Here is an 18797-nt window from a genome sequence, read left to right as displayed (position 1 = left end):
AATAGAATTACTTGTTACTTAAAAATAAAAAATACAGAACCTAAAAATTATGTATTCCGTCAACCAGAAACTTATGGAACGTGTGATATTTTAGTTAGGTTAGTTTAGTAAGCAAAGCGGTTCTTGGCTGACCTAGCTAAATAAAAAAAAAACATTTAACTTAGTAGAACTATCTCTTCAACCATTGATTTTACAGGGTGTCTACAAGTCACGAAAGTCCCGAAAGTAACGAATTTTGATGCGAGGTCACGAAGTCACTAAAAAGTCACGGAATTCGATACAAGCTCACGAAAATTTTTTCTATTGACGTATTTTCACGTGTATTTATTGGACACTAAGTGACTGTGTAATTGGCACAGCCGTATTTTTCTTTCTTTAGTATGGTTTGGCCTGCTATAGAAGAACAAAGTGCTGAAATAAGATACCATGAAACACAGTGGTGAAATTCAATGCTATGTCAAGCTGATTGTCGTGCTATGTTCGTTTTAATGTTTCGTTTTTTAGGACACAGGCCGTACGAGTCTAGCATTGCCTGACGTATGAAAAGTCTCGTATTTGTACGAGGATTCAGAGGTTTTCAAACCATAGATGTTACAGTATACTAGTACGTACAACTTGTTACGATAACGATGCTTTCCGCCTCCGCGTCCATGTAAGAATAGTAAATACACAATCTCTCATTACGCAGAGCTGCCAACCATTATGGATTTTCCGTAATTATTACGGATTTAACACCAAATTACGGAATTACGGAACATCGCTGGTTTCTTACGGAAACGAGGCTTTGTGCTGCATGGTAACTGAGAAAATTCCGTTTATGCTGTGCGTGTTTCGTGAACACAGTTTGAATACATCGCTTGGTTGGTTGTGCAAATAACGGAACTAGTAAGTGTGCGCATGTACTGTCGAAATAAGTGGATTAATTCTCGTGTTTTGAAATAAAAATGGGATGGTATTACGTCCGTTGTACGATACAACTAGTACATATTCTCAGACTTTTCGTTTGAAGGCTACTTACATCACGATAATTATTTTATGGTACTTTGGCTAACCTGTGTTGTTTTAATTTAATGCTTGAAAGCCATTTTTTTTCGTCATAAGTGTTTTTGTCATGTCTACAGACATGAAAATGTTTTATGTTTTTCGATAGTGTTGTGTTCTTCATGCCGGTTGTAGAAATTAGTCGTGTGACAGAACAATGTGTATCTGGGGGGGGGGAAACACGCAATTCTTCAGAACTTTCGACTTAAATATTCAAAAGAATGGCTATGCTTGTTGTCTTCAAATGTTTGGAACGCCATGTGTTTTGTAATGTATGCACGTGTGACTTTACGATTGCACATGGTGGAAGGGATGACTGTAGACGGCATATTGAATCAAAGAAACATGCGGGTCATTTTATAGCCATGATGAGCAATAAATCTATATCGTCCTTTTTTCGCTACATCTGAAGAAACGAAAGTAACGAACGCAGGTTATTGTTTACAAGTCCTTGTGTTTGTCTTTTGTTGTTTGTTTACATGACAGTTCTTATCCAATTAGGATAAAAGAAGCAAATAAAAAGACAGTTTTTCTAAAGTTTAACTTTGAAGACTTTGAATTGAAGATTCAAAATTTCCAGTAAAATTGACATTTCTTACATATCCAGTTTGTATTGTTCAAAAAGTTTTTTTTTTTTTCAATTCATTAATTTGCATTATATTCATATACATAAGCCTATATAAGATAATATAAAATATATTAATGTCCTTGTTTTATCTTGTGAGTGTGTCATAATGCCTCAAGAAAAATTTATCGGCCGGGAGTCCATTAGCGGCCGGGAGTCAATAGCCGACGGACGTGTGCGCGCGCGCTCCTAGTTTACCGTCTGTTATCTCGATCTATTTTGGTTTAACATCGTCTGTTGGTATTAAATGTTAATTCGTCCATCTTAGATCAACCTGATTTCCGGGGTTTTTTGCCCCAATATGAACCTCTCTCTTTAAAATCAGTGCAGGTCGTCAACACGGAAATGTTTAGATCGCCGACCAAGAAATCTGGTTCCAGTTCTAGTGCAACTCAGGAACTACCCACGTTGGAGATAACCAAGCTGGAAATAATGAAGCCAGATGCTCTTAAACTCGATGATTTAATTAAAAAGGTTGAACTGCTTTGCAATAAAGTTGATGCTCTTCAAAACGAAAACGCTCAACTTAAGTGTCTGCTTATCGACTCCCGCTCTGAAACGGCTGTGATTAAACAAGAACTCATCTCAATAAAAGAAAGTTTGTTTGTAATAAATAAAAGTGAGATATCTTATAGTCAGGCTTTAATGAAGTCTTCGAGCGACAAAAAAACTGAACGTGTAGCAGCACAGAGCGTCTCGGGTAACGGGCGTCCGTCCAGTGACCTACTTCCGACGCAGCAAGAAAAAAGTGATGTCACCAAAAACAACCACACCAACCAACATGATGACTCTGACGGCTTCACCATTGTGCAAAATGCACGAAAATCCAAAATGAAGGCGAATACAGAATCCAAGCGTGAGCCGGAAAGAAAGAAAACACAGATGCAAGTGGGTATAAGGAATATTCCCACCCTTAAAACGGTCGCCAAGCCTGTTCCGAGAAGAACAAAAGCACTGTTTGTTACTCTTTTGATCCTTCTGTTCAAGCAAACGAGATAGTTGACTACATAACTAATGAACTCAATCTTTCACATGTTAAGGTAGTGAAACTTAGAACCATATTCGATTCTTACGCTTCGTTTCACATAGTAGTACTTGAAGAAGATTTTAATAGAATAAATAACATAGTATTCTGGCCGAGTGGGTGCTTAATCAGTCCCTTCTACGGTAAACTCCACCCGGAACAAATTGCTACCAGTGACTCTACATCAAATAATTCCGTCAGCACTGATACGACCGTCATCCCCATGAAACCCTTATCAGCTGGTGTCACTGCAACGAACCTGTCTCCGGTGCCAGGAGGAGCACCGTAATTTGTTTTCGTGCATCCTATTTCAAAGGAATTGGAAATTTTTTATCAAAACGTCCGTGGTCTAAGAACTAAATCAAAAGAATTCTATGAAAACATTATTATCTCTAATTATGATTTTATCTGTCTAACTGAAACCTGGTTCAACGATCTTAGCATTAATTCCCACTACTTCACAGACCAATACTCAATCTACAGAAATGATAGAGACGCCTTGCTGACTTCTAAAGATCGTGGTGGTGGTGTTTTGATAGCAGTCAATAAGTTTAAATTCACTTCTATTCAGCCTATTTTTCACCTGGACTACCCCGGAATTGAATCTGTTTGGTTAAAAGTTAAAATGTCTCAGAATAAATCCTTTATAATTGGCAATATATATTTACCACCCCAAACATCACCAAATATTTATTCATCTTATTTTGAGACTTTAGAAGATAAACTGGCTGCTTATCAAGATGAGTTAGTGCTACTTGGTGATTTTAACGTCCCAGGTGTTGATTGGACCAATAATCTAACTACCAACATCGTGCACACGCACATCAAGACTAAAACACAATATCTTATAAACTGTATATCTAGTCTTGGTCTATTTCAGTATAATACAATCCTATCATCCAAAAACCTCTTAGATCTTTGTTTTACAAACATCTCGCAATGTTCAGTATCTCATGCGGATGAAGCACTTGTCACTGAAGACCCATATCATCCTGCCTTAATTATAAAAATAATATCTGACAGCATTCCTTATGTGGTCAGTTCTACTAGAGTCTCTAGGTCCTATATAAATGGTGACTATCTTGGTCTTTACCATGCTGTTAAAAACTATGACTGGTCAAATTTATATGAATCTACTGATGTTAACTATCTTGTTGATCAATTAACTACTTGTATATGTCACAATATTAATGAATTCATCCCCGTTTTCATTAGCAAACCATCTGAATACCCTGTTTGGTTTTCAAAAGACTTAATTCAAGCTTTAAAATCCAAGAAACATTTTCACAAACTTTACAGAAGAAACAAAAATATGTACTATTATACTAAATTTTTATTCTTTCGAAAACAAACCAAATATCTTATCAAGCGTGATAAAATAAATTGGACCAGAACCACTAACAATATCATCAAGAACAACCCTAAGAAGTTTTGGCGCTATGTCAAATTAATAAAAAACGGTTATCATGAACAGCATTCGTTAAAAGTTAATGATGTTGTATCTAGTGATCCAGTGGTGTTGACTAATGTATTTGCTGAATACTTTTCAAGTGTTTATGTGTCCTCTAATGTCAATTACCAAGTTCCCACCTTAAATTCATTCCTTGATACAATATCTGTTCCCTCGTTTCTGATAGCCTTGTGCTTTGGGGCATAAGGGCTCTAAAACCCTCAATGTCTACAGGACCCGACGGGATTCCTAATTTTATTCTGAAAGGCTGTTCAAATATATTAGTACCCCTATTGAAACATTTATTTAATACTAGTTTAAGAACCCAAGTTTTTCCAAATAAATGGAAAATGGCAAATGTCATTCCAATTCATAAAAACGGTAGCAAATTAAATGTGGTTAACTATAGACCAATATCACTATTAAATGGTCTCTCTAAAAATTTTGAAAAAATAGTTTTTAAAATCACTAATTTCTAACTAAAAAATCGTTTATCTAGTAATCAACATGGCTTTAGATCAGGAATGACCACAGCCACCAATCTAATTACTTTCCTCAATCCTATTTTTAATGAAGTCATTAGCAGGGGTCAGGTAGATGCCTGCTATTTTGATCTTGCTAAAGCTTTTGATACTGTAAACCATTCATTACTATTAGGCAAGTTACATAATTTCGGTCTTAGTGACAATTATATTAATTGGTTTTCTAGGTACCTTAAAAATCGAACTTTTTTTGTATCTATCAACAACTCCCATTCTTCAAATTTTATTGCTAGTTCTGGAGTTCCTCAAGGTGGTACCTTGTCTCCTTTACTTTTTAACATATTTATTGATGACATTACTCAAATTCTGAATCATTCTTCTGGCACTCTATTCGCAGATGATCTAAAAATAAGTAGAAAAATTTTCTCTTTTAATGACTGTTTATTATTACAAACTGACATTAATGAAATTAATAACTGGTGTAAAGCCAATCTTGTGACCCTCAACAAAGGCAAAACAAAAATAATATCCTTTACCAGAAAATACCTTCCTATCAAATACGATTATAAATTGGGCAACACCTTAATTCAGAAATCCTCTTCTCTCAAAGATTTAGGTATCATTCTAGATTCTAAATTGTTCTTTCACCAACATGTTCAACATTTAATTTCTAGTTCCCGAAGAACATTAGCTTTAATTAAATATGTCACATGTTATGCTACCAAAACTGATTCTATCCTCTCACTTTATTTAGCATTAATTAGGTCAAAACTAGAATACTGCTCAGTAATTTGGAACAACATCAATATGTGTGATAATATGAAAATTTAAAATATTCAGAATTAATTAATAAATATTATTATTCAAAAACAACTTCCTCTACCCAATCTGATATCTCTCTCAAGTCAAAGAGAATTACTTGACTTTATTTTTATTAAAAAATGTTATACTAACAAATTAAACTGTAAATATATACTTGACAGCACCGGTTTAAGAGTACCTCCTTTTAACAGTCGTTTAACTTCCACTTTATGTACAGTTAACAGAAATAATGATATTATCTTTAGGCTAATAAACAATTTTAATAAATTTGATAAAGACTTTAATTATTTTCCTTAGTTCCTAATGATCATATGTGTTTTAGTTCTGTATTGTCTAAATTGTAATGTTTGATTTTTGTTTTATTGTCTTTCGTTATGTGTGTTTTGTTTTTATATGTATTATATTGTATTGTTTTGTGTTTTTCATTTATGTTTATTATTGTGAGTGTATATGTATCTAATTGTGTGCCAACCATTAAAGGCTTTGTCCTGTTGGTTGGCATGTTACAATTACAAATAAATAAATAAATAAATAAATAAATAAATTACAAATAAATAAAATGATTTACGCGTACTTTTTTCATATAATTGTAATTACTGATGGGTGTGATTTGAGGTAGGCAGCTCTGCATTAGGATAACATGTCCTTTTAAATTTTGGTGGTCATTGGTAGTTTTTAGGCATAAATGTTAAGCCTAATGTGTAATTTTTTTTTGTAAAAGTGTCAATTAGTTTAGTCAATACTTAGTACAAAAAATCCGAAAAAAAAAGTTTCCATTTAGGTCAGTTAAAGTCACTGAAAAGGTCACTAAAAAGTCACTAAAATTGATTTTGTCACTTCTGTAGACACCCTGTTTTATTTCAATGAATTTATTTATTTCTTAAGTAAATTTATAGAATAGTAAAAAATTACATTTATCAAAACTGGCCTATTATAGGTTTGTAGTTTGTATGCAATTTTTCTTTCTATTCACTTAAGTAAGTTTACATTACAATGTTTAAATACCACACACGAAAGAAGTAAAGTACTATTCCTACTTTTCCAAAATAATTAATTAACCTAATGGACCTAAGTAGGCACTTTACAAATCTATCTTTAATAAGTTGACGTTGGCAAGACAATACAATTGATATTTAATTCTATCGTAAGGGTGTTGACAACTTAACAGTTGAAGTGCAGTAAAATAGAATTCAAAAAAATAAATTTTGAACCTAACCTCTCTTTCATGCACCGCAATTTAATAAGATTTTTAGTGGAGGTGAGCCAATGATAGGCTCTGGACTTACTATCATATAAATATGTATTAATATGTATGTCAAAGATACATTTTTGAGTACTTGCAATCACAGGGCCAAAATTTTTAATCTGTTGCTCGTAGAAGTTAAAAACGTGTGCACTCCAGTTAACGATCTAGAGATGACTATCTACAGAATATAAACACCTATGCATTGAGCTTGATTTATACACCTGAATGCATGCCAAAGTGATAACTGCATAAACTAATTATGTACTAATCTGCAGTGTGGAACCTCCTGATAAGAAGCAATAACAATTTTCAAGGAAATTTAACACACAGATATCAGATTTTGCAGCCAGTTTTGTTAATTAAGTTCATTGCATATCAACACAGACTACTGCCATCCCCACTTTGTAAATGACTTTATTAAATATTTATTCTTCTAATAGGTATTTGGGCATTTGCAACATGTATAATGGTCATAATTTACATTGTTTCATGCTTATTATTTTTATTTTTATTATTTGCTTGCTGTAGGGTGAGTAAGCTGCTTGAATTTATTTTGTCCTGTTTTTTTACTTTCTTATTTATGTTTTAATGTGCTTTAACGTATTTTTAAGTTAACGTTTGTTATATTTTCTTTGATTTCTTAATGTATGGACACAGGAATTGTTCTGGAAGGTTGCTTTGCGTGAGAAAGACTTGGGGTTCGGGTGTTGCCATGTGCCAGTATTGGGTGGTAACTGATTTTTTATGTGCACTTTTGTTATTGGTTGTAAATTAACTAATTAACATCAAATGAGTGTCCTTAGCTTTTTCGGAGGACAAAGGGTGGCCATGGAGTTAGTCTGTACGAGGTTCCAAGAAGGTATTTGTTGGGTGGCTGTTGAGATTTTACTAATGAATGTAGAGGCAGAGAATTTTGTGATAGTGCTTGGGATTGTACGATTTATATTTAACTTTTTTGTGCTTTGGAACTTTTAATTAGAAATTTTGCCCATAGTCGTTGGTAACAGCCCACAACAATGGTCGGTTGAAATTGTTGTTATTCCGAGGACTGAGTCATTCGGCTTGTACCTAGTTGCAAGCAATTACGAGATTTACTTGTACACAGTATTTAATTTTCAACTTTTGGTACCAACAATGCAACAAACATTAATTTTGTTATTTGAGCCAGTGAAGATGTTTTGTGCAACCAGTTTGTAGTTTCATCTTGTAATTTTTTTTTTAATGGTGGGAAGATAGTGAAAATAAAAAAACAGTAATAATAAATTTGTGTCTGAGAGACTTTAGTTCGTTAATCAATCATCGACAGTAACATATTTTTTGAACTTGAAACATTTTTTTAGCATTCAAACAAAAATTCTTCAAGTGTTTATGTGTGTGCGATCTAGACCAATTTGAGCTAGCTGTAGGTTTTTTTTACGTAATTCTAATTATTTCTTTGCAATGTTTATGAATTATAAAAAAAAGCATTTCACTAAGTTTTAATGGGAACATGTGAAGTGAAAATATTTGAAGCAAATGATCTCTCTGAAAACGTTGCAGATCCTCCGGAACAGAGTACGCCATGAAGATAATTGAAAAGTCCAAATGCTACGGCAAAGAGCACATGATCGAGAGCGAAGTGTCCATATTGAGACAAGTGCGACACCCCAACATCATCCAGTTGGTCGCTGAATATAATTTTCATGGAGAGTTATATCTAGTCATGGAGTTGGTTAAGGTACATTTGCTAAGAAAGCATTGTGTTGTTGCTTGCGTGTGATAACAGTATTGCCAGTATTGGTGTTTAATGGTAGGTTGTAAAATTGTGTGATTTCAATATAGGCTACCGCTACATCATAGAATTGAGTTGGTGCTGTTGCTAAATACAAATGGTAAACATTTCAGCAGTTCAAGGTTGGCTGTGTGAAGTGTGTCGTAATGCTGTAAATAGTCTCTAACAAACAGTAGGCTTTACTCTAAGTTCAGAACCACAATGTCACAAACTGACAAAAGAAAATTACATAAACCAATATAGGCTGGGTTAAGTGACTGACATACCAGGAAGATTTTTATTATTTATTTATTTATTTATTTGATTTGTAACATGCCACACCAACAGCACAAGGCTCCAACGGTGGGCACAACATGTAGGACAAGTACAAAAGAAATACAGTAACAGAACAAAAACTAGAACAAAACAATTATAAGAACAAACAAATACCGTGTTTTCTCGTATAATCGTCGCACATTTTATTCTAAAATCAAGTTTTAAAAGTAGGGGTGCGACGATTATGCGGAAAAAAAAATTTTTGTTAGGTAAAGTTATTCATAAAAACAAAACCCGTTCTTGGAAAGTACTTTTATTTAAAAAAAAGGTGGAGTATACAAGAGCACACCAATAATCTATATTAATAATTCCTTAAACAAAAACCTTTCTTCAACTTTAAATAGAAAAACCAAAACTCTAACGCGAACGCAAGCCACTTGAATCTGATGTGAACTAACGTGTCGTAGTATACACTTGCTACAAAAGAATGCGGGCTATCAAATGTAGTTAACTCGGCACCTGACAGAGAGCGCGCGTTGCATCCAATCGGCGAGATATGTATCGATATTCGACTACGTGCGAGCGCTCTATACGGGAAGCAACATAACCAAACATAAATAATGCGCTGGCTACATTTTTATAAGCGGTATGCCGCGGTAACGCAGACAATCAGATAAAGGAAATACAGTTTAAAAAGTCTTTAAAAGAAAATTTATACGTCGAACATCTTTGTACATATCTCCGTTAATTAAATAAATAAGTGGTAATGACCGAAAATAAATTTTAGATTATACCTACACCGCGGCGACGCAGACGATCAGATAAAGGAAATAACTTTTAAAAACATCTTTATAAGAAAATTTACACGTCAAACAACTTCTATTTTTCCGTTAATTTATTAAGTGGTAATGACCGAATAAATGTTAGATTTCTACTTTAAAATGCATCGTTTTATACGGAAAAGATACCTACACAAAGCGCTCGGCATCTACTAGCAGGACCAAAAACATCATACGACATTTACGCGAGAAGTTTTTTTATCCCAATTTTGACAGCCTAAAATATGGTTGCGACGATTATGCGATAAAACACGGTAGTAGGACAAAACAAAGACAAGACAACACAACATACAAATATCCATATGGATGCTTAAATTCTAATAATTACTTAAACTAACGAAAAGTTTCATGAGAGTAACATGGTTAAATTAACATATATAGATAAAAATTTTAGATTAATTAAAAATTACAATTATATAAAATTGAAATACTACATGTAACTAAGGTAAGTACCATAAAGATAATTAATCTTTGGATGCTGAAAAAATAATTTTTTAACAATTTTTTTTCTCTCTGGTAGGTTGTAAGTGATTAACATACATATTGAAATTGTTAACAAGTCTATATATAATATAATTTGTATTTAAGAGTCTGCACAAAAAAGGAGGGTTACGGCTATTAAATGATGGAATTTTAATGCCAGTAACATCAAATATATGAGGACATACAAGATTACCATAATAACAATTGAAAAAAATGGCATCTAACATCTTTCTTTTAGTTGATAATGAACTGAGGAGGGAATTTAAATCTATGTTAAAGATGGTATTTAATTTTTTGTTAATATAGTCGGATACTTTAGATTTAATCCTATCAAGCTTTTCAATGTCAGTGTTATTGATGCTATTCCATATAATAGAACCATATTCAAGTTTTGATCTTATTAGAGCTGTATAGAGAGAGAGAGAGAGAATAGAGTCGATATTTGAGGTGTTGAAGGTGATAAATTTAATTAGACCAAGTATTTTATTAGATACCGAGATAATGTGTTCAATGTGAAGATGAAAAAATAGTTTTTGATCAAGTAAAATTCCAAGGTCGTTGACATGTTGAGATTTTGTAATAGGTGAGTTATCAAGTTTGTATTCATATTGCAACGGGTAGATTTTTCTAGAGAAGGTTAATGATAGCAGTTTTTTCCATGTTTAGATTGACCAAATTATTTGTGCACCAATTAGCAATTTCTGTAATATCACATTGTAGTACATAACTGTCATGATATGAAGTGATTTTTCTATACATCTTTAAGTCTTCAGTAAAAAGAGTGCCAACTGAGTTCTTTAATCCAGATATTATATCATCAATGTAAATATTGAAAAGTAAAGGAGATAGTGTGCCACCTTGAGGGACGCCAGAAGAAGTTGGGTGGAGATCTGAATTTATAGTCTGTACTGAAACATAAAAGTTTCTGTTATTTAAATATGTAGCTTGTTAACCATGATAAATATTTATCACTTAGCCCAATTTTGGAACATTTGCTTGGTATTATTTGATGATTAACAGTGTCGAAAGCTTTAGTTAAATCAAAGTAACAAACATCTACTTGACCACGTGTGATGACTTCAGATTAAATGGGATTAAGAAAGGAGACTAAGTTTGTCATGGTTGTTTTACCTGTTCTGAACCCATGCTGTGAATCGGACAATCTATTATTTACATTAAACGCTAAGTGTTTAAATATTATTTTGTCAAATATTTTGGCAAATCCATTTAAAAGGGATATAGGCCTGTAATTTGAAACAATAGAAGTTTTTCCCTTTTTGTGTACAGGAATAACCTTGGCAATTTTCCATTTGTCGGGGTCGATGCTATTTACAATACTGAAATTATATATATATGCTTAAGAGAGGAGCAAGGATTAAGGAGCAACCTTTGATAATAAAATTTGGTATGTTATCAGGTCCTGTGGATAATGTAGATTTTAAGGTTTTTATACTCCATAGGACTAAACTAATCGAGATATTAGACATAGGGATACTATATGAACTACAAGGGGAAATATATTGGTTATTTATGTTTTTTGTAGTTACATAGACGCTTGAAAAATATTCAGCGAAGGAATTCACAATTAAATTATTATTATCCGTAATTGAGTCATTAATTTTAATTGAGGGATGCTGACTATAACCCTTTCTAATTATTTTAACATAATTACAAACAATTTTTGGGTTTTGTTTAATTTTGTTGTTAATATTACAAAGCCAGTTTGTTTTATCCCTACACAGAAGTGATTTAGTTTCCTTGCTGTAATCGGAGAATAATGAATAGTAAAACGGATTCAGATTTTGTTTATATAATTTATGATAGTGGGATTTCTTCTTAAGAGATTTTATTAGGTGGTTAGAATACCATAGGGGATATTTTGTAGCCTTTTTAATAGTAGTAGGTACATATGTATAATTCTATGAGATCATTCATTGTACAAGTTAAGTAGTCAACCATGGTATTAATATTTTTAGAATTGTATAAAATTGACCAGTCATGGTCCCTAAGAGCAATAAAAAGGCAGAGATAGTCACCAATCTTATACTAGTTTTTATATGAAGACAATGTATTATCGTTTATTGACATATCATCAAATTGGAAGTTTATCTCTAATGCAGGATGAAAACTATCTTCTTTAACTAGTGGTTCCAGAGCTTTGTTAACCAGACATGATTCAATATTAGTGAGACATAGGTCCAAGAGTTGGGCCGAAGGTTGAGTATGATTAAGCTGAGTTAAATTTCTTGCTGATACAAAGTTGATTAATGATCTGGCTTTCAACTTAATATTTGATTGAACTATATTTTGGGTATGCAGTTGAAGCCAGTCAATGCCTGGAACATTAAAATCACCAATTATTACCTATTAAAGAGACATCAGAATTCACAAACTTATCTTCAAGGGCTTGAAAGTATGATGTGTAAGCTGAAGGAGTTGTTTGAGGGGGAATATAAATATTCCCAATAATTAAAAGTTTATCATGTGTTTTTAAATTTATCCAGACAGCTTCTATTCCTGGGTAGTCATATTCATGCGTAAATGTTACATTTTTGAATTTATATTTATTAACAGCAGTCAGGACACCACCACCTCTACTCTTCAAAGTTAATACAGGGTCCCTATCAGTTCTGTATATAAGGTAATTATTGTTGAAATAATGAGAATTTAGACTATTATCGGTGAACCACGTTTCAGTTAGACATACTAAATCATTATCACTACGTGAGATGTTTTCAAAAAATTCAATTGCTTTAGTTCTCAGGCCTCTTACATTCTGATAAAATAAAATGAATTCCTTGTTGTTAAGTTTCACACTGAACTAGTGAGAAGCCCCTCCAGAAGCTAAGGAAGAACTAGGAGCAGATGTAGGCTTAGAAATAGCAGTAGAATTAGGTGCTTAGTTCCTCGGTAGTGGATGAGTTGCTCAAGATTTGTTATGGGTGTAATTTACCATAGAAAGGGCTTATTAGGCAGCCGCTGGGCCAAAAAAACAATGCTTTTAATTCGACTAAAATCCTCTTCTAAAACCTGAACATGGAAGGAGGCATATGAATTGAATTTAGTTTTCATCTTCATTACTTTACATCTTCGTTACGTACTTTAATTTGATCTAAGTTCAGTTCACTTGAAATGTATTCTACTATTTCTTGTTCTTGTACACTTGGGTCTAAACGAGTCATAAAAAGAGCTTTCATTCTTTTAGGTGCTGGTTTGGGTAACATTTTAAGAGTGGAAATGATACGAATCCCAATTTTCATAGGTGTTTTCTTCATTTCCGTTGAGCGTTTTATGTCACTGTTATCTCTTGTGTTGGACTTGCGCCTGTGTTCCACTAACATGAAGGGTATACTGTCGACACGTTCTTTGTCATCGTCTATCATGACGCAGCGGGATTCCTGCTGACTGATAAGTAGGTCACGCGGCAGGTTGCGATTACCCGTGTCCCATTGAGAAATTACACGTTCAACTGTCTTGTAATTGGATAATTCTTAATTACTTGACTATAAGTTGTATTATGTTCTTTACTTGATAATAAATGTTCCTTGATTTGTATAATTTCTTGCTTATTTTTAACAGTTTCTTCTCTAGAATCATAGTTCATCAACTTTGACACAAGAGATTTCACTAGATTATATAGAGCTTCCATATTTATTTGATCTGACTTTAATGGTTCGATACGCAGCTCATACATAGATTTATCACATGATACTGTCGCATTAGTAGTAGTTTTTTTTTCGTGGGTGATCGAAACATACTCGGATGAGTTAGATCGTGATTATATGTACACACATCACTTAGGATTGAGGGGAACCCCAAGAAGTCAGACTGATTAAGCAGCGAATTATTAATACTGGTTTTGTCACAAAACTACAGAGATACACGGAGCGCGATCGCACACACACGTCCGTCCGATTTGAACACGGCGGCTACTGATGTCACGGCGGCTACTGACGACACTGCGGCTACTGACGACACTGCGGCTACTGATGACACGGCGGCTACTGACGTCACGGTGGCTACTGACGTCACGGCGGCTACTGACGTCACGGCGGCTACTGACGTCACGGCGGCTTCTGACTACTAGCTAAGAAGTGGTAGCTCCTTTGATGATTATTAGTGTGTAAATTAATTCTAAACAAATGTGTTGTCATAGTTTATTTTTTTATAGAATTAAGGCTTTCGCAGGAATAAGTGTTGCAGTAGTGAGTAAAAATGGGCTGGTTGTAATGCTATCTTGTGACTTACAAGGCATCCTGGTTCTCCCTCTGCTTCTGATAGATTGAGACACTGCAACCATATTCCGAGGTGTTATCAATGAATGACATAAAGTTTTGAAGTGAGATATGACACCATGTAGTTGAAGTTTCTACCAGGCTGGTAGGATTGCTTGGTCACTGGTGTATTTTTCCATAGATAATGTCCATGTTTAATAGTTCAGTACTAGTAGGTTACTTCAAGTATTTAAAGAGTTTAGGGAAATCGGCAGAAGGTAAATTTTAATTGTAGGAAGTGTTTGAGTATGTTAATACATTTTTATAGTGGATGTGTGGTGGTAGAGGACTCGACTGGTAAATGTAGTTAATTAATTCATTGAAATTTAAAATCATAAATTTATTCCAGAGCTTTAAATCTTGGTTGTCAATGTAGTGGAAGTTAATATATATTGAATAAAAGTGTTAGTCGTAATTTATAGTAATTAAACAAGGTAGCCATTATATATCTCATCTACTCTACTTTGGTAAAAATGCTGCAGTGGCCATCAGATCATCTATTATGATAGTTTGCTGTTGTATAAAAGGGTGTTTGTAAGTTTCTGCTGCAGAATTATTTTCTTTCAGTTATTGTTTTGCTTGCTGAACTAAACCACGTATGTACTTGTAGGGAGGTGACCTGTTCGACGCTATAGCGCAGGCTACCAAATTCTCAGAACGTGAAGCAAGTATTATGACTCGTAACCTGGCCTCTGCTCTTTTATACTTGCATGGAATGAACATTGTGCACAGAGACATCAAACCAGAGAACTTATTGGTGAGTGCTATGGTAAATACTTTACATATCTGTGATGTCAAAGCTGTAGTTTAGTGAATGGAAAGAAATTGTTTCACCTTTACCACCAGTTAGTAATTTTCCCAAAACTGTTGTAAAGTATTTTGGCTGTTCTTTGCTAAAAATTGCTTGTTCTGTTCCTGTAATTATGTTTATGTGAGCTGATAGAAATTATTTAAGTGAATAAATTAAAGTGTTTAATTCTTCGGTGCATTATGTTGCTTCACCGTAGGTTCAGGCTTCAATAAAAATAACTTTATTTTTATACATATGTATTATATATGCCCATAATGGCCATAATGTATGTATAAATGCCCGGAAACCTATTGAAACACCCCCCTTTACTTGGTTTCGAACTCGTGCCACTACATGAGATTGTTGTTTCTCTTACTCGGCAATAGCTTCTTTCCTGCTCATCCACCATTCTGCTTGAGCATGCTCTCTCGACAACAATTGTAATCAAGCTGTAGTTCTGTAGTTCATTTGAAACTGTTCAGGTTAGTACTTGTGTCGTGATGTGCTGTGACGTCAGCAGAATGGATGATAATCAACTAAATAACGCCATGAATTACCATGATACATCACATGATCTAGACTACAGAGAAGCTACAGCTTGTCAGTGCTTCACATGGTGGACAGCTAAGACAAACAAAAAGTAGAGGATTACAACAGTAGGTTAATAATACCCAGGAATTACATTGCTGTCTGTGATTCTGCTGTTATTTTTGTTTTACTCTTTAGTAGTTTTTAGATGCATATAGTAACTGTACATTTTAAAATATTTTTTTCCATTGAAAGATACCACCTATATTTAGCAGCTTGATATTGTTAACTTTGTAGTATGATGGAATCCTCTTGTCTCATTTAAAAATGAAATTTGTAGGCTTAAGTTTACATTTCCCTCACACCCACAATTCAGTTATTAAAAAAAATCTGTTTAAATGGGAATGTGTGTGTGTTTTGTGTGTGTATGGTGTACACACACACTCACACTCTCACTCACTCTCACACACACTCTCTCACACTTGCACACACACTCTCATGCTCTCACTCACATTCTCACTCTCACACTCACTCACTCACTCACTCCCTCACACTCTCACTCTCACACACACTCACTCACACACTCACTCCCTTGCACACTCTCACACTCTCACTCACTCTCACACTCTCTCTCACTCTCACTCACTCTCACTCACACACACACATATGTATATATATTTACATATATATTATATACTTGCCTCATGTGTAATACTAACACTATTATGCCTCACTTGTGACACAAAATTGTTTCTAGTATCTACTAACTTAGTTGTTCAATTTGTACAGTATATCAAGATATAGATTAATTAAAACTAAAAGAGAATTCATTGTATTTTTAGGTGTCAGACATAATTTCAAAAAACTAACTGGAAACTATAAGTTTTAAAAGTCAGAAATATTCAATTCATGAGTTAATTTAATTTTTATGATTCATCAAAACGTGACTTAGAATATTGTGCAACAAAATTATTGCCCGATGGAAGTGAGGTCTTCCAAACTGCCAAACAACTAGAGTGTGTGATGTATTTTTGTGTTTGTAGGTATGTTTGTATGTATGGATGTATGCATGAATGCACGCATGCATGTATGCATGGACACAATTTAACTTCGGTAAACTTCAGAGCGGTTTGGATTGTGGTTGTGGCTTTCATCCCTGTGAACTGCAGGCTATCCAATCTAAGCAGAATAGTGTCCATAGAGATCATGGTGTGGGACAAACTACTAGTTATCATTCAGCTACCTTCTCATACGATAGAACAATTACAAGAACATTAAAAACCCTTGACACAATGGTTTTAATATTAATAATATTAGATCTTGAAGCTAGTATTACAGAATTTAAAATTACCATTAGGGTCATATATGTTAATTTTGATCCAAGCAATTTACTTAAAACATTTACTTCATATTCTCTGGTTTGAAATAGTATTCAAAATTAGTTATTTTAAATAAAAATTAGCCAATTAGACAACTGCAAAGCAATTGTGAGTAATTTGCAATGCAAGACCACTGAGATAGCACAAGTGTGATTTAAGGTATAGAAAGACAAATAAATTAAAGCTAGGCATATTGATGATTTATAACATTACACATTTGACTCTAAAGAATATCTTTCAGCTACAATGTATAATTAATTTACAAACACATAATGTGATTGTCAGCCATAAGAACCAATATTACTTACACATCGTCGTAGTCTATTTGAAACTTCTTCAGTTTGTACCATATGTTGACTGTGACTCCTTCAGCTAGGAACTCGCTGTATGGGACTGCTACGAAGTCTCTCCAATCACGATGAAGGATCGCACACGGCGGTAACCGGCAAAACTTGGTTCACATCTCACAAGAACATGGCAACAACTTGAATCTGCCGCCAATATCAGTAGTTTCGATGAACTTTCAATTTTAACTTTTTGACTAATTCGTAGAACATTGCAACATTATTTCATCAATTATATATCATTGTTAGTGAAGACTACCAATAAATATCACAGTCTTAAGTAGTTGTCTTAATGACTGTTTTTCATATCACCAAGAATCTTCATAGAAATATTATAATAATTATTTAATATTCTGCACTAGTTTCTTCTTAAATAATGTATAATGTACATGACAATGTCACAAATTGACAAAATCATAAATTATAAGGGATGATTATAATGAGCTTCTGACTATCAATGGCTCAGAACTATTTACCTGTTCCTAACAGTTGTGAGAAGTATAAATGCTAAAAGCTGGTATTTGTAGTGACCAACCAGATTAATTCTTACAAAATATTGTAATAAAAGAAATTATACAATATATTAAATAAAACAGTAATAATGAACAAATAACACAATAACAATTAATGTGCAAAATGACACTTGTGTGAATACTTTTACATTTCTTAAAATTTTCAACTTATGAAAATTAAAAAAAATAATAATAATTATGTTTAACTATTACAAATTATACTTATATTGGTTATTATTCATTTTCAAAGAATAAACATTGAATTAATTTAGTATATTGAACAAAATATGATAAGGGCATAGAGGTATACTTTAAATCATAATAAACTAATTTGCTGTAATAATTAAAACTTTTCAGTATTAGACACCTATAATCACGTGATGGTGTGGGAATATATTACACTTCATAATATATAACTTTTTGTATTTTTACAGTTTTGCTGAGTTTCTGTAACTCAGTTTCATTGGCAGATTTGTAAATTACAATTAAATTGAATGCTTTGTGATTGGGATGTATCTTACAAAGATAGATGCTTGGAATGAAGTTGTTAAAAATGATATTAGACAAGGAAGTTTTACCTTATAAAATGTCAGGAAAGATTTTATGGCCTGCAATAGAATATGTAATGATGGTTGTATGTGTATGTAAAATATAATTTATTTTCTGATGTTTAAGGAGATATGTAAATTTTAATTTTAATGTATTTATGATTTCAGGTTGAGATGGACAGCAATGGTACCAGACTGTTGAAGCTGGGAGACTTTGGTCTTGCTCAGAGGGTTATGGATCCATTGTATACAGTATGTGGAACACCAACCTACGTAGCACCAGAGATACTGGCAGAGACAGGCTACGGTCTTAAGGTGATTATATGTCAAGGGAATTTTTAAAAGAATAAACTAAGGGTCATTAATATTTATATTTCTTGCCTT

The 18797-nt window shown here is 33.4% G+C and overlaps 1 protein-coding gene across 6 annotated transcripts in view; it reads left to right on the top strand.

The window, feature by feature from the left end:
- Positions 1-18797, top strand: part of LOC134543111 (serine/threonine-protein kinase GD17699-like) — a 115337-nt gene that overhangs the window by 55257 nt on the left and 41283 nt on the right. For all 6 annotated transcript variants that reach the window (XM_063387965.1, XM_063387934.1, XM_063387942.1 and 3 more), the window contains 3 exons: positions 8230-8407; positions 14923-15069; positions 18582-18728. In XM_063387965.1, the coding sequence (XP_063244035.1) occupies positions 8230-8407; positions 14923-15069; positions 18582-18728 (472 nt within the window). The remainder of the gene's footprint in view (positions 1-8229; positions 8408-14922; positions 15070-18581; positions 18729-18797) is intronic.

The sequence above is a fragment of the Bacillus rossius genome, chromosome 1 (assembly GCF_032445375.1).
Source record: "Bacillus rossius redtenbacheri isolate Brsri chromosome 1, Brsri_v3, whole genome shotgun sequence".
Classification (NCBI taxonomy): domain Eukaryota; kingdom Metazoa; phylum Arthropoda; class Insecta; order Phasmatodea; family Bacillidae; genus Bacillus; species Bacillus rossius.
The sequence above is the reverse complement of the archived record's forward strand: the minus strand, read 5'-3'. Positions and strand labels throughout refer to the sequence as shown.